The sequence below is a fragment of the Pelodiscus sinensis genome, chromosome 2 (assembly GCF_049634645.1).
Source record: "Pelodiscus sinensis isolate JC-2024 chromosome 2, ASM4963464v1, whole genome shotgun sequence".
In the NCBI taxonomy this organism is placed as follows: Eukaryota; Metazoa; Chordata; order Testudines; family Trionychidae; genus Pelodiscus; species Pelodiscus sinensis.
Window position 1 is genome coordinate 146498467 of NC_134712.1, and position 14249 is coordinate 146512715.

Below are 14249 nucleotides of genomic sequence, written 5' to 3' on the forward strand. Positions count from 1 at the left end.
GTTAAAGCTTAAACAGTTACTATTTTATTGTTACAGAGTAAACTTAGTTGTTAAATGCTACTACTGTGTTGCAGATAACACAGACACTACAAAAAAAACCAGGACAGAAATTACACTAAGTCACTTACAGGTACCATGAAACCCTTTTGGTTCTCTGAGCTCTTATTAAATGAATGCAAAATAGACAACTAGCAGGTATATATTCTCACCCCTGCATTCCAGACTTGGCGTGGCCAGCATCTTTCTCTCAATCCCTCGGGAAGAAGTAGGGCGAGGTTGGGCGTCCCACAGACCTCGGGAGACAATCAATACCTGCCAATAGGTATAGATGATTGGAGCTCAAATGGGGTGGGCTACTGAACCTCTTTTTATACCCCTTGGGTCCTGTAGGCTTCTTCCTGGTCTCAAGTGGCCAATTAGGAAAAATGGCTTTGAACACCAAGTTTCCCACGAAGGGTGCAAAGCATAATTCACACCTGGGAAGATGCAGACAATGGGCTCCTCTGGTATGTGATGGGCGAAGATTCCTTTCCTGAGACAGTGCAGGCATGTCAATTACTGGTACTAGCCATCAGGGCGACGGGAAACCCTGTGTCGTCAGCTAGCCCATTTACTGTCTGGTTTCCGTTTATGGCAGAGTCAGGGACAGGCACCACACCTGCGTTCCCAGGGCATCAAAGGCTGACTGCCTTCTCTTGCTCTCTGGGGTGGGGGGAACAAGATAGGGTTCGTGTCTGGCTACATTTTGACATGAAGAGTACATATTTCCACATATCCATTATCCCCTTCCATACAAATTTCCTACAATTTGTGGTCTAGGACCAAAATTACAAGTTCTGGGAATTGCCCTTTGGCTTCTTCGCTGCCCCCAGAGTCTTTATGAAATGTATGGCAACAGTGGCAGTGTTCTTGTGCAAAATGCCACATTCAGGTGTTCCCCTATCTAGACAATTAGCTCTTCAGTACTGGCTCCTGCAAGAAGGCTACAGGCCATGTGATGCTATCGTGTGACACATTCCAAAGGCTGGGCCTTACCCTCAGTGTTCCAGAATTCACGCTGATTACAACACAACACAGAGAGTTCATAGGGGCCTTACTGGACTCCATAACAGTCAGAGCGTCACTCCTGGAAGCACGCTTCCAGACCCTCAGTTCCCTCATCCTTAACCCACAACAGTTCCCCATGACCATGGCCAGGAGGTGCTTGCAGCATGCACATATGTAGTACAGTACTCCCACCTTTCATGTCCAGCCCCTTCAGGATTGGCTAGTGTAGGTCTATAAACCAGGCAAAGACACCCTGGACAAGGTGGTTGTTCTGCCCCCTCAGGTCCTGCAGATGCTCAAGTAGTAGCTTCAGTGCCAGGTGGTTTGTGTGGGAGTACTCCTCTCCAAGCCAAACCCCTCATGGTCCCTGGTGGCAGATGTATCTGTTCTAGGTAGGGTCAGCCACCTGGGCCAATTGCAGACTCAAGGCCTGTGGTCCCAGGCAGATCTGGGCCTTCATATAGACATGCAGAAACTGTCATTCACTGGCTTGCGAGGTCTTTTAGGACCACTTAAGTGGCATGTGCGTGGAAGTGTTCACAGGCAACACCACCACAATATTTTGTGCCAGGAAGCTCTGGGGCTATGGGAATTTTGTATTGCCAGTGATATCACCCTGCAAGCTTTGTTCTTCCCGAGAGGTTTGCATCAAGCTGGTAGACCAGCTCAGCCACTTGTTCACCATTCATGGGTGCTCTCTCTGCTTAGACATTCTGTTACCCATCTTTTTTGGGGGGAGGGTTCCCCAATACACCTGTTTGTGTCATGTTCTGCTCCTTCCCAGGCAGCGGCCTGGGCTCCCTGTCAGATGCATTTCACCTCTTGTGGTCAACCGGATGTGTTATGTCTTTTCCGTTTCCCTTCATACACAGGGTCTGTCTCAAGATAAAGGAGGACAGGCCTAAGTCATCCTTATAGCTCTGGCATGGTCCAGACGGCACTGATTTGCCCTACTACTAAGCTTCTCCGGGGCTACTTCCATAACCTTTCCCTTATGTGAGATCTCATCACTCAAGACCACAGCAGGCTCTGTCACCCCAACCTGGAGTCCCTCCATCTCTCAGCATGGATGCTTCATGGTTAAACCCCACAGAGTTGGGCTGCTTCAATCCTGTTAGGGAGGTTCTCTGGGGGAGTAGGAAGCTATTTACCAGGGCCACCTATTTAGCCAAATGGAAATGTTTTTCCTTATATTGCCAGCAAAAGGGGATCTGGGCCATGGGGTCTCCTGTCCCTGTCATCGTGAACTATCTCACGGATTTTAAGCAGCAAGGGCTCGCACTCTACTCGATAAGGATGCATCTGGTGGCCATTTCCACTTTCCACACAGGAGGTCTGCGTTGATTGGTATAGTTCCTAAAGTTCCTATAGATCCTATAGTTACCCATTTTCTCAAAGGGCTTTACCTGGCTGTACCCCCAAGTCAGACAACCCCTTCCCCAGTACGACCTAACCCTCATGCTTCTAGACAGTTTGGCAGCCCTTTGAACCTCTTACCACCTGCCCCCCTCCTACTTGTCATGGAAGGTAGCTTTTTTGGTGGCAGTAATATAGGCCAGGAGGGTCTCCGAGCTCTCACTTTGGAACCCCCATATATTGTCTTTTATAAGGATAAAATACAGCTCCTGGCTTTTTTACCTAGTCGTCTTCCCCCTTTCATATCAACCAGATTATATTCCTGCCTGTTTTCTACCCAAAGCCCCACACCAGTGATAGGGAGCGTGTGCTGCACTCCCTGGATGTTCAGAGCACCCTCACATTTTATGGAGATGGAACAAAACTATTTAGGAAGTCACCACAACTCTTTATTGCACTGACAGAGGGGATGAAAAGTCTCCCTATCTCCTCTCAGCAACTCTCCCATTGGATCACATCTTGTATCAGGACATGTTATGACTTAGCAAAGATACAACCCCTTCTGCTGACTGCCCACTCCACCAGAGCCCAGGCCTCTTTAGTGGCATTCCTCAAGAGTGTTCCAATCCAGGATATCTGCAGGGCAGCGATTCCATAATGCAGCACACCCAAGATGATGTAGCGTTCAGCAGAGCAGTCCTCACTTTGACTATTACCGTATTTTCCGGCGTATAGCACGACTTTTTACACTAAAAAACATCTCCCAAAAATCGGGGGTCGTGTTATACGCCAGGCATAGAACGTACCTGGTCCCCGACAGTGCTTGGGGCTGGCCCCAGGCACATGGTGCACGGTGAGCGCCGGCGGGGGGGAGCGCGCGGCGCTTGGCTGGGGAGCGCCGGCCCCGGGCGCGCGGCGCTTGGCGGGGAGAGCGCCGGCCCCGGGCGCGCGGCGCTTGGAGGGGGCACCGGCCCATGGCGCGTGGCTGTGGGGGGGGCCGCCCCCGGGCGTGCAAGTGTCCCCGCCCCTTGGCGGGCGAACGGCCACCGCCCCCTGGCGCCCGGCGGGGGGACAGCCACGTTCTGTAAGTGGGTGGTAGAAAAGACCCCATCATAGCTCCAACAAGAAGAAGGAAATTTGAAGCCAGTTTCAAGCTGAAAGTTGTAAAGTTTGCCAAGGAACATAATAACTGTGCTGCTGCAAGTCAATATGGAGTAACAGAAAAGATGGTCCGAGACTGGAAAGCAAATGAAGATGCATTAAAGAGTATGCCAAGTAGTAAGTGTGCATTAAGAAGAGGCACTCCACATTGGTCAGAACTTGAAAAGCACGTAGCAGACATGGTGCATGAGCATCGTCAAAATGGTTATGTAGTGACACGAAACAAAATACGTATGTTTGCACTTCAGTGGGGCAAATCTAACCCAGATCACAGCAAAGGATTTAAGGCCACTGTATCCTGGTGTACTAGGTTCATGGAAAGGCATAATCTGGTACTGAGGCAAAAGACCAAAATTACACAAAAATTACCTGCAGATCTCGACAAAAAAGTAAGTCTTTTCCATTGATATGTAATACAACAGCGCAAGAAACATGGCTATGCGTTAAGTCAGATCGGAAATATGGATGAAACTCCTATGAATTTTGATATGGTTGGAAATAAAACTGTTAATCCAAAAGGTGCAAAAACAGTGTTAACTAAAACAACGGGACATGAGAAGTCCAGTTTTACAGTGGTACTAGCATGTACAGCTGATGGTGCCAAACTAAGACCAATGATTATTTTTACAAGAAAAACAATGCCGAAAATCAAGTTCCCTGTTGGAGTTTTTGTACATGTGAATGAAAAAGGCTGGATGGATGAAGAAGGGGTAAAGCTATGGCTTGATAATGTATGGAGTCGGCGACCAGGTGGACTTCGTCAAGAACGTAGCCTACTGGTGTGGGATATGTTCAGGGCTCATTTAACTACCAGCACAAAGAAAAGGCTGGCAAGAATAAACACAGATGCGGCAGTTATTCCTGCAGGATTGACATCATTGGTACAGCCACTGGATGTGTGCCTAAACAAGTCATTTAAAGATCGCATTCGAGAACAGTGGAATGAGTGGATGGTTAGCGGCGAAAAGTCATTCACAAAAGGAGGAAACATGCGTGCGCCACTGTCAGGGGGTCCGCACCCCGTGCGCCTCAGTGCCCCCTGACTGTCTTCATATAGCCCATCTCAGGGCAGAATACAGTCTGTATGGGTTGCTCATCATAGGCATCTGGGCTTATCTCCGTGGCCCTGCTTACCTAAGTCAGGCTGCCACCTGTCTCCACGCCCGGGCCTTTCCTTTGGCCCCTCAACGGGGTAGCCTTAGCCGGCCTTCTCCCAGCTCTAGCTGGCTAGTCCCAGCAGGTCTCCCTCCTGGGAGCTCCTGCTTCCTCCACAGCCAGCCCCTCACTGGCCTCTCCCCCTTGAGCAACCTGGGCTTCTCTATATATACACACAAGCCAGCTGTGCTCCTGCTCGCCCTAATGGGTTCAGCTGGCTTCTCTCAGCCATGCATGCATTCCTGGATCTTTACCAGCTGGGCTCTCCCCTGCCCTAATAGGTTCAGCTGGCTTCTACCAGCCATTCGTGCAGCTCTGGATCTTTGCCAGCTGGGCCCTCTCTAGCCCTAATTAGCTCCCGCTGGCCTTCTCTCTGCTAGCCCCGGCTCAGGGCCGGAGTCCGAGTATTAAAGGGCCAGTGCAGGGCAGGCGCCCTGTCACAGCCACAATTGGATGTTTTGTGTAACTTTGTCATAAAAGCCTGGAATGATATTGGTGCAGAAACAGTAATCAAGTCTTTCAAGAAGTGTGGCATATCAAATTCTTTGGATGGTATGGAGGACGACTTCTTGTGGCAAGATGAAGGGGAAGCCAAAGCTGAAGCCACACCATCTGATTCGGAATTAGATCCATATGATGACTATCTTACAAATGTACCACAAGATGTCATTGATGAACTTATGATGTCAGAGGATGAACATGATGAGGATTTTGAAGGATTTTAAGTACCTGCAAGTCAAAACCATTTTAATTAAAATTATTTAAATCAAATCTGATGTTATTAAATGGTGTTGCCTCAGAAGGGGGGGTAGTCTTATACGGCGAGTATAGGCCAAAACCTATGTTTTAACTGGAAAATTAGGGGGTCGTCTTATACGCCCAGTCGTCTTATACGCCGGAAAATACGGTAAATGACTTCTTATCCCTCCTCCATGGGTACTGCTGGTAAGTCACCCATTGGAATGCACATGAGCAATCACTCGAAGAAAAGATGGCTACTTACCTTTCATAACTGTTGCTCTTTGAGGTGTGTTGCTTATGTCCATTCCAAATCCTGCCGCCTCCCGTCAGAACAATCTGACAAGAAGGAACTGCAAGGGTTGGTGGTTGGCTGTGCCTTATATACACTGCCACAGTGATACCATGCCAGGAAGCATCAGAGCCAACCCTACAGATACTGCTAGGGTAAAAGCTTTCCGGATATGGCGCATGTGTGCGCAGACTCATATTGCAGTGGACATGAGCAACACATCTCAAAGAACAATGGTTACGAAAGGTAAGTAACCATCTTTTTTGATAGGATGAGACTAGCTCTCAGTGTGTTACAAAGTCCCCAAATATTTTTAAGAATCTGTAAAAGGACATCCCATCACAATGTGCTTTGCCACATAATAATGATGACACATAGCGACTTTGTGCTAGAAACCCAACCTTCCCTCTTACCTTTCCAAGATGGATATTGATTAGTAAACCAAAACAAAATATATATATTATAGTATTACCCTTAAACAGGTATTTGCAGTGTATTTGCTGCCATGTGAAACACACATCCCTCAAAAGTGTTTGCATTGTCACAGTCTAAAAGCCCAAACCAGGAATGCTGGAGATTTACAACTCAAACACCTTATGATAGAAAAGTCTCTTCAGCCCGGGTTTGAGCCTGAATAACAGACCTTCCATGGACAAAGGTCCCCAAGTGCTGCCTCTGACAGAGCTTCTTCCTTATCAAAGACCACTCAGCCAAGAGGGTGGCCAAAACTAACTTTATGGAACCACAGGAAACGTGGTCACACCCATGATAAGTGGGCCATCCAGCTAACTAAAATAATGCCGGACTACAGATGTTTCCGGACTAGAGAGTGCCAGACTAGAGAGGTTCAACCTGCACTAAATAGTCACAGGCCAACTCCCCATCATAAATATTTACACACATGGAAATTATTCTCTGCCTAGTGCCAAAATAAATAAATCACAGTGGTCTCATAGAATACATACTAGAACAGGGCTGGGCAAAATATAGCCTAGGGGCTGGATCTGGCCTACCAAGCCACCAGATCTGGCCAGTGGACCACCTTGCTGGGACCCTCAGGCACATAGCTGCCACGGTTTAAAGCACAGTCTATGCGGCTCTCTGCTCTGCAGGCTGGGGGAGGAGCCCGATCCTCAGCTCCTATTGGTTGAAACAAACAGCCAATAGGAGCTTGAGAGATTCACCTTGGGGATGGGGGCAATGGAAGTCTCTTCCCCCTCCCAGAGCTGAGAGCCACATAGAGGGAACAGCCTGCAGTTTCGAGTCGTCTGGGGCTACAGCAGGCCTGGAGTCCAGCATGCGTTGGGGGCGCTACAGAGCTGCTGGTCAGGAGACACTTAAGTAAGTATCTCCTAGCCAGAGCCTGCCTCTGGCACTCCAGCCCCTGCTGCACACCAATTCCCTCCCCCATGTCACTATCCAAACCCTCTGCGCCCCCTTCCCCCTGACCCCGCCCCAGGTCACAACTCTGTATCTTCTCTTATACCCCTCCCCTAGGCCAGAATCCTCCCCTGCACTCAAAACACCCTCCCAGACCCTGCACCTCATTTCCCTGCCCCAAGTCACCACCCAAACCCCCTTTTCCCTTTCTCCTAGGTCACAATTCCCTCCCAGACTTTGCACCCCTTCCTAGAACTCCTCCCCCAGGCAAGAAACCTCTCCTGCACCCAAACTCCCTCCCTGACCCTACATCCCAATCCCCTGACCCAGGTCACAACCTCCTCCTTCACCCAAACTCCCTCTCAGACCTCACATAGTCTCCTGCACCCCACTCCCTTACCCCGTGCACCCTTCTACACCTAAACTCCAACCTAGATCTTGCATCTCCTCCACAGAAAAGTGTGGCTCTAGACCACTTTCCAAAATCTTGGAGTGGCCCCCCCCACCAGAAAAGCTTGCCCACCCCTGTACTAGAACTTAAGAAATCAGACCGCTCCATGAGCTCAGTCAGGGTACACCTCCCAGCCATCACGGTGTTCCACCAGAACAGGATGATTTTTCAGTTTTCACTAATACAGTCACCAAATGCTTTCTCAAAGGAGTCAACATTCACCCTGAAATACAAACACTATATCCACCATGGGATCTTAACCTAATGCGGCAGAACCTCCCCAGAACCCCATTCAAATCACTAGTAATATGCTCACTTCTTCACCTCTCTTCCTCACCACCATTATGTCTGCCACACAGATGGAAGAGCTAGGGGCCCTCATGGGACATACACCATACACAATAGTCTTAAAAAATAAGATTACTCTAAGAATTCATCCAAAGTTCTTATCTAAGACAACCCATTCCAAAATCCTGCCTCCCCATCCTTCCATCTGAAACCCCATGGGGATGGACAGGAGTCCACCCTTCATACCCTGGATGCCTTTTATACAGACAGAACAAGAGACTCTTCAAGTCACCGAAATTATTCACCTCCATCACAGAATGATCAAAAAGAGACTCCATATCTAAACAGAGGTTGCCCAAATAGATTTTTGTGCTGTGATCAACAGCATCGTTAGCCCCCAAAAAGGACCCACAGATATTCCACAAGAGCTGTATCAGTATTTATAGTATTTCTTAACAGTGTCTCTATTATAGACATATATAAAGTGGCAACTGGGGCCTCAGCCCATACGTGCATACAACACTGAATTAGAACAGTATTTAGCATCAGGTGCAGTATTTAGACTTACCCTATTATCATGTGCCACAACCTTATATCTGAAGCCCTTTCCTTCCATTGATGGGCACTGCTGAAATCATCTAAAGTGGAGCACCTTCAGGGACACTGCTTGAAGAAAAAGGGTACGTCTACACTACAGCGCTAATTCGAACTAATTTAGTTCGAATTAGTTAATTCGAACTAAGCTAATTCGAACTAACGGATCCAGACTAAAAAACTAGTTCGAATTAGCGTTTTGCTAATTCGAACTAGCATGTCCACATTAAGTGGACCCTGAGCCAAGGTTAAGGATGGCCGGAAGCAGTGCCGGCCGGGCATCAGATGAGGACTTAGAGCGTGGAGCTGCTGCCTCAGGCTAGCCGAGGGCTGTGCTTAAAGGGACCCGACCCCCATCCCAGACAGACAGTTCTCAGGGGTGCCCCGCTTGCAAAGCAGTCCTGGCTTGGATTGCCCGGAGTACCCACACTGGGCACATCACAGCACTCGGCCATCAGCCCGGCTGCACTTGCCGCAGGCTGCCATCTGGGGAGAGGGGGCAATTGGGGGGCTGCAGGAGAGCTTCCACCCCCAGAAGCCCGCAGAGCCAGCCCAGTCCTCCCCATTGGGGGCTCGTACCCCATTCCTCCCTCACCTCCTTCCACTTACTTCCACCTCCTTCCCTAGCCCCCCTTCCTGATGTACAAAATAAAGAAAACGTGTGGTCAAAAATAGAATCTCTCTTTATTGAACAAAACTCGGGGATACTGGGAAAAGGAGGTGGGAGAGAGGAAGAGAGAGGCTGGGAGAGGGGAGAGCAACTAAAATGATCAGAGGTTTGGAAGAGGTCCCATATGAAGAGAGGCTAAAGAGACTGGGACTTTTCAGTTTAGAAAAGAGGAGACGGGGGGGATATGATAGAGGTCTATAAAAGCATGAGTGGGGTGGAGAGGATGCATCAAGAAAAGTTCTTCATTAGTTCCCATAAAGAAGGACTAGAGGACACCAAAGGAAAGGAATGGGTAGCAGGCTTGAAACTAGTAAGAGAAAGTTGTTCTTCCCAAAGCAAATAGTCAACCTGTGGAACTCCTTGCTGCAGGAGGCTGTGAAGGCTACAACTAGAACAGAGTTTAAAGGGAAGTGAGATCAAGTCATGGAGGTTGGGTCCATGGAGTGCTATTAGCCAGGGGGTAGGAGTGGTGTCCCTGCCCAAGGTTTGTGGAAGGCTGGAGAGGGATGGCACGAGACAAATGGCTTGGTCACTGTCTTCGGTCCATCCTCTCCAGGGTCCCTAGGGTTGGCCACTGTCGGCAGACAGGCTACTGGGCTAGATGGACCTTTGGTCTGACCCAGGACGGCCATTTTAAGCTCAGGGCTCAGTGTCGGGGGTCTCAGTGGACCACCTTGATTTTCATGCACACCTGCTCCTGGGTGGCCAGGCTGGCAGCTCTCCTGCCCTAGACGGCCACTTTCCTGTGCCTAGTGCGGAGGTCAAGGATGAGGTCCACGATTTCCGCACTAGACCAGGCGGGTGCCCGCCTCTTGCGGTCCCGGGCAAGCTCCCGGGAGCCGCCAGCCTGGTCCCGGGAAGAGTGGGAGGGCTGGGGGGCATCGGGTGGCTGGCTCGAGCCATGCCAGGTGCAGGGTCTGCTAGCTGGGTGCTGGCAGGCTTGCACCTGGCACGGGCATCGTAGCCAGCCCGTGCCCCTTTCAGAGGTCTGGGGCCGGAAGGGAGGCAATAGAGTTTCCCTGGTGTTGGCCAGAGTGGCCACCAGGGAAAGCTGGGGAGGGCTAGCCTCCCACTAGTTCGAATTAAGGGGCTACACACCCCTTAATTCGAACTAGTAAGTTCGAACTAGGCTTAGTCCTTGTAGAATGAGGTTTACCTAGTTCGAACTAAGCTCCGCCAGTTCGAATTAAGTTTGAATTAGCGGAGCGCTAGTGTAGCGCCTATCAACGTTAATTCGAACTAACGTCCGTTAGTTCGAATTAACTTTGTAGTGTAGAAATACCCAAAGAGATTACTCACCCTGTCCAGTAACTAGGGTTCTTCGAGATGTGTGTTACTGTGGGTGTTCCACTATTCTCCCTCCTTTTCTCTACTTTGGAGTTTCACACTACATACTCTGCAGTTAGAGAAGGAATGGGGTGGGGTGGGGGTGTCACGCCACCTGAAGACAGGGAGCACACATTTGTGACCCAAACAGACACTGCTACTACAAATCTCCAATTACATGCACAGTCATAAGCTAAAGTGGAATGAACATCTTAAAGAACTTCAGTTACTGTAGAGTGAGTAACCTTCTCTTCCATCCTCGCCTTTAAAATATTAATAAAAACTTGTCTGTAAAAGTGGCTGTTGAGGACTAGCATTGAAATTAGACTATTTAGAATTTTTCTGTAAAATTTTAATTGAATCAGACGAGGTTTCTAAGTTAACACTCTAAAATTAGAGGTGTTTAGCAGAAATCAAAAATCTAACTACGTTGTAGAAAATAAAACTTGCCCTGTAGATAACCCCTTGTCAAACACCCAAGATAATAACTTTTGAAAATAGACTAATATTTCAGCATGGAACGCTGTGAAGCATCATTTGTGCTAAGTTCTGTGTAGCATGAAAAAGACTTCTAAAAAATGGTTTGTTGGTTGATTTTTCCTTTACTGTGAAAAGTAAATCTATATCCTTGTGCAAGGGATCTCAGAATGTAACCTCTGAACAGTGCAAAACTTGTCAGGAGAAAAAGGAAAATGTCCTCGAGTGGGTTACTGTGTCTCCTAAGGTTTGCAGGCCTGTGGGCACCAACCCTCCTAAACTTCTTTAATGGTTCTCTACTTTCATAGACCTCAGAACAGCATCTAGTGAACCAGAAGGGAAATTTCATTATTTCCAGTACTGTGAAGCTCTTCTTTCTAATTCTGGTCTATAATGAGATTTTGGACCTTAAAAATCTCAAAATTATGATGAACCTTTTTATGAAAGGTATAATTTTCTCCCCACGAAGCTGCCACAGTAGCATTCATAAGTAACTAAGGCACTTGAAAGAGACATACAATTCAATTTTTAAAAATTCTCAGAAGCACTGGTAAATGTTAAGGCATGACTTTGAACTGATCTGGACAATTCACTTATGGCTTTGCCATCCTAAACTGTATTCACCATCCCAAATGTTTATATATATCTTTTAGGTAAAAATAAGAGATTTTAATAACTAACTTTTTTTTTTCTAGATTGAAGCCTGCAATAAAGAAGCAGAAAAGATAGAGTCTCTGATAAATTCTGACAGCCCAACTTTATCATCCCATGTGCCATTATCGGCACTTATCACATCTCAAGTGCAAGTTTCCTTTAGTATATCTTCTTCCTCGATTAAAGCGGTGCTTGTATTGCACACCCTGCTCTTGAGCCTTATATTGACCTTGTTAGCAGCAATATGTAATACATAACTGCTTAGAAAATGTGCAAAATAAATATCCTATTGTATTTTTTCTATATTGCGAATGACATTCAAAACTGCTGATCTATTAACAGAGCAAAATATATTTTAACCAGAAAAAATATATATATAGCAGTTTGGTTCAACAAAATTCCAGAAAAGTATTTTAATGTACTAATTTTTTCATTAAAATGAATTTTAAAATATTTGAAATAATCCAAAGGAAAACTCTCTTAATCAGTAAAACAACTGTTCAAAAGATTTTTTACACACAGATAATTTTCATTATGCACACATTCCATAAAAATATTATACAAATCTCTAAAATTGTGATTCTGTGAAAAGGGAGTTGTTACACAAAAATGCTATTATTTTAAACAGTGAACATACATTGTATTGAGATTTTTGAAGAGTTTAATTATTCAGATGTATATTATTGAGAAGTATGAGGAGCATGCACCTACTTTAAACATTGATTTTTGGAAGAAACAAAAAATGCTGCTACTTACGTAATTTACCAAAAACTGAAAAAAAAATTCATGTGAATATATTACCTTATATTTTATTATGAAGAAGGTTAAATAGCCATGGGCCTGTCCCAGCAAACTTGCACATTTGAGTAGCTTTACTCATTACCTGCTTAAGTGCTTGCAGGCTATTGGGCCCCATGTTTGTAAAGTGACAATCATTTTCTAAGCCAGAACTGTATTTACATTAAGAAATGGAGAAGTGTATTCATTTCTACAGTTCTGTGCATTGCAAATACCGTGTATTCTATCTGATTTTTCTATTGTATGCAAAATTAAGCCTCTATTTATAAGTGCCATTTTAAATATTGCAGTATTTGCATCTTATCTAATGAAATTTACACTTTAAATATGTTGTTTTTATACAAACAAGACTTTACAAGTTATTGTGTTTTATGCACATGAACTTAATCTAAATGAAGTGTTTTGTGTCAGTATTATTGTCGCCAACTTTTGAAGTGTATAAAGAAAACCTTTTTTGCCAAAATGTTGAACTTTAAAAGAAGGCACTTAAAATGTTTTGAATTTTGTATGTTGTTCTAGCATGTTTGTAGCAATTATTTTTGTTAAATATTTTCAATGCAATGTTTTTTTTATTTTAATAAAAAGAACTTTTATTTTCTCATGTATACTTAAAATATATATGCAATTTTATAAAATATTCCACATATTTCAGCGTGTTTTTGTTTGCTTTTAGATATAACACCTAGATAAAATTAAATAAAAAAATACACATTTGTGCAATGTTTAGATCAGGGATTCCCAAACTTTTTGACACGAAAACCAGTAAATCCATTTGCGAACTTTTGGAGGACCAGTAACATTCATTTGCATATTTGCATATTCATCAATCAAATGATGAATATTCAAATAAGTTGTTTCTGGTCCTCCCAAAGTCCCCCGTGCCAGCTTTAGCAAAGCTTTTGATATGGTCACCCACAATATTCTTGCCTGCAAATTAAGGAATATGGATTGGATAAATGGAATGTAAGACAGACAGACCAGGGTCTCCCAAACTTTTTACTTTAGTTGGAACCTTTTTTTTCAGTACAGTTTTTTGCAGCCCAAAAATATAAACACACAAAAAACAAACTGAGAAAATACCAGACATATAACATGTCTGGTATTTTCTCATTAAGTAAGTTTTATTATTATAGATGTATCAGTTTGTAGTTTTGAACTGCCTGGCTGGTAAACATGCTCAGGCTGCATGAGTGTGTCTACCAGCCAGACTGTTCGCAACTAGTCGAGGGGCCGTGTGTGTGTGGGGGGGGGGGGGGGCAAAATAGAATCACCAGGCCGGACTCACTCGTGCTTTGTGGGGGGGGGGGGAAGGGGGGCAGTGCCCCGAGATCTGCATATGGCCGGGTCAGACCTGCTCCCCACCGGCTGATTCGCTCCCCTCCCCCGCTGCACCTCTGGCCAGCCCCACTTCCCACAACCCCATCCCAGACAGCCAGTTCTCCCCCACTTCTCCTCCCAATCTCCCTTGGCCTGCCCTGCTGCCCACGTCCAGCCCTGCTTTCGGCAGCCGCTTCTCCCCACCCCGCATCTTCCCCAGTCAGCTCCCTGCCCCCGACCTCGCGCCCCCCAGCAGCCCTGCTTCTGCTGGCCCCCCAATCTCTCCTGGCCAGCCCTGATGCCCCAGATAATCCCTGCTTCCAGCAGCTGCTTCTCCCTTACTCCTCCCGATCTCCCCTCGCCAGGCCCCTGCTCCCCTCCCCCCCAGCCAGCTATGCTTCCGCTGCCTGCCTCCCCCCCAATCTCCCCGGCTTGCCACGATTCCTCTGTCCAGTGCTGCTTCCGGTGGCTGGCTCTCCCCTCCTACTCTTCCCTTCCCCCCCCGATCTCTCCTAGCTACGCCTTTTCTGGGAGCCAGAACATCC

At 46.6% G+C, this 14249-nt stretch overlaps 1 protein-coding gene across 5 annotated transcripts in view; it reads left to right on the forward strand.

Annotated features, from left to right (window-relative positions):
• Nucleotides 1–13024, forward strand: part of RECK (reversion inducing cysteine rich protein with kazal motifs) — a 150645-nt gene extending 137621 nt beyond the window's left edge. For all 5 annotated transcript variants that reach the window (XM_025179693.2, XM_075921582.1, XM_025179697.2 and 2 more), the window contains one exon: nt 11631–13024. In XM_025179693.2, the coding sequence (XP_025035478.2) occupies nt 11631–11846 (216 nt within the window). In that variant the 3' untranslated portion in view covers nt 11847–13024. The remainder of the gene's footprint in view (nt 1–11630) is intronic.
• The last annotated feature ends 1225 nt before the right edge of the window (nt 13025–14249 follow it).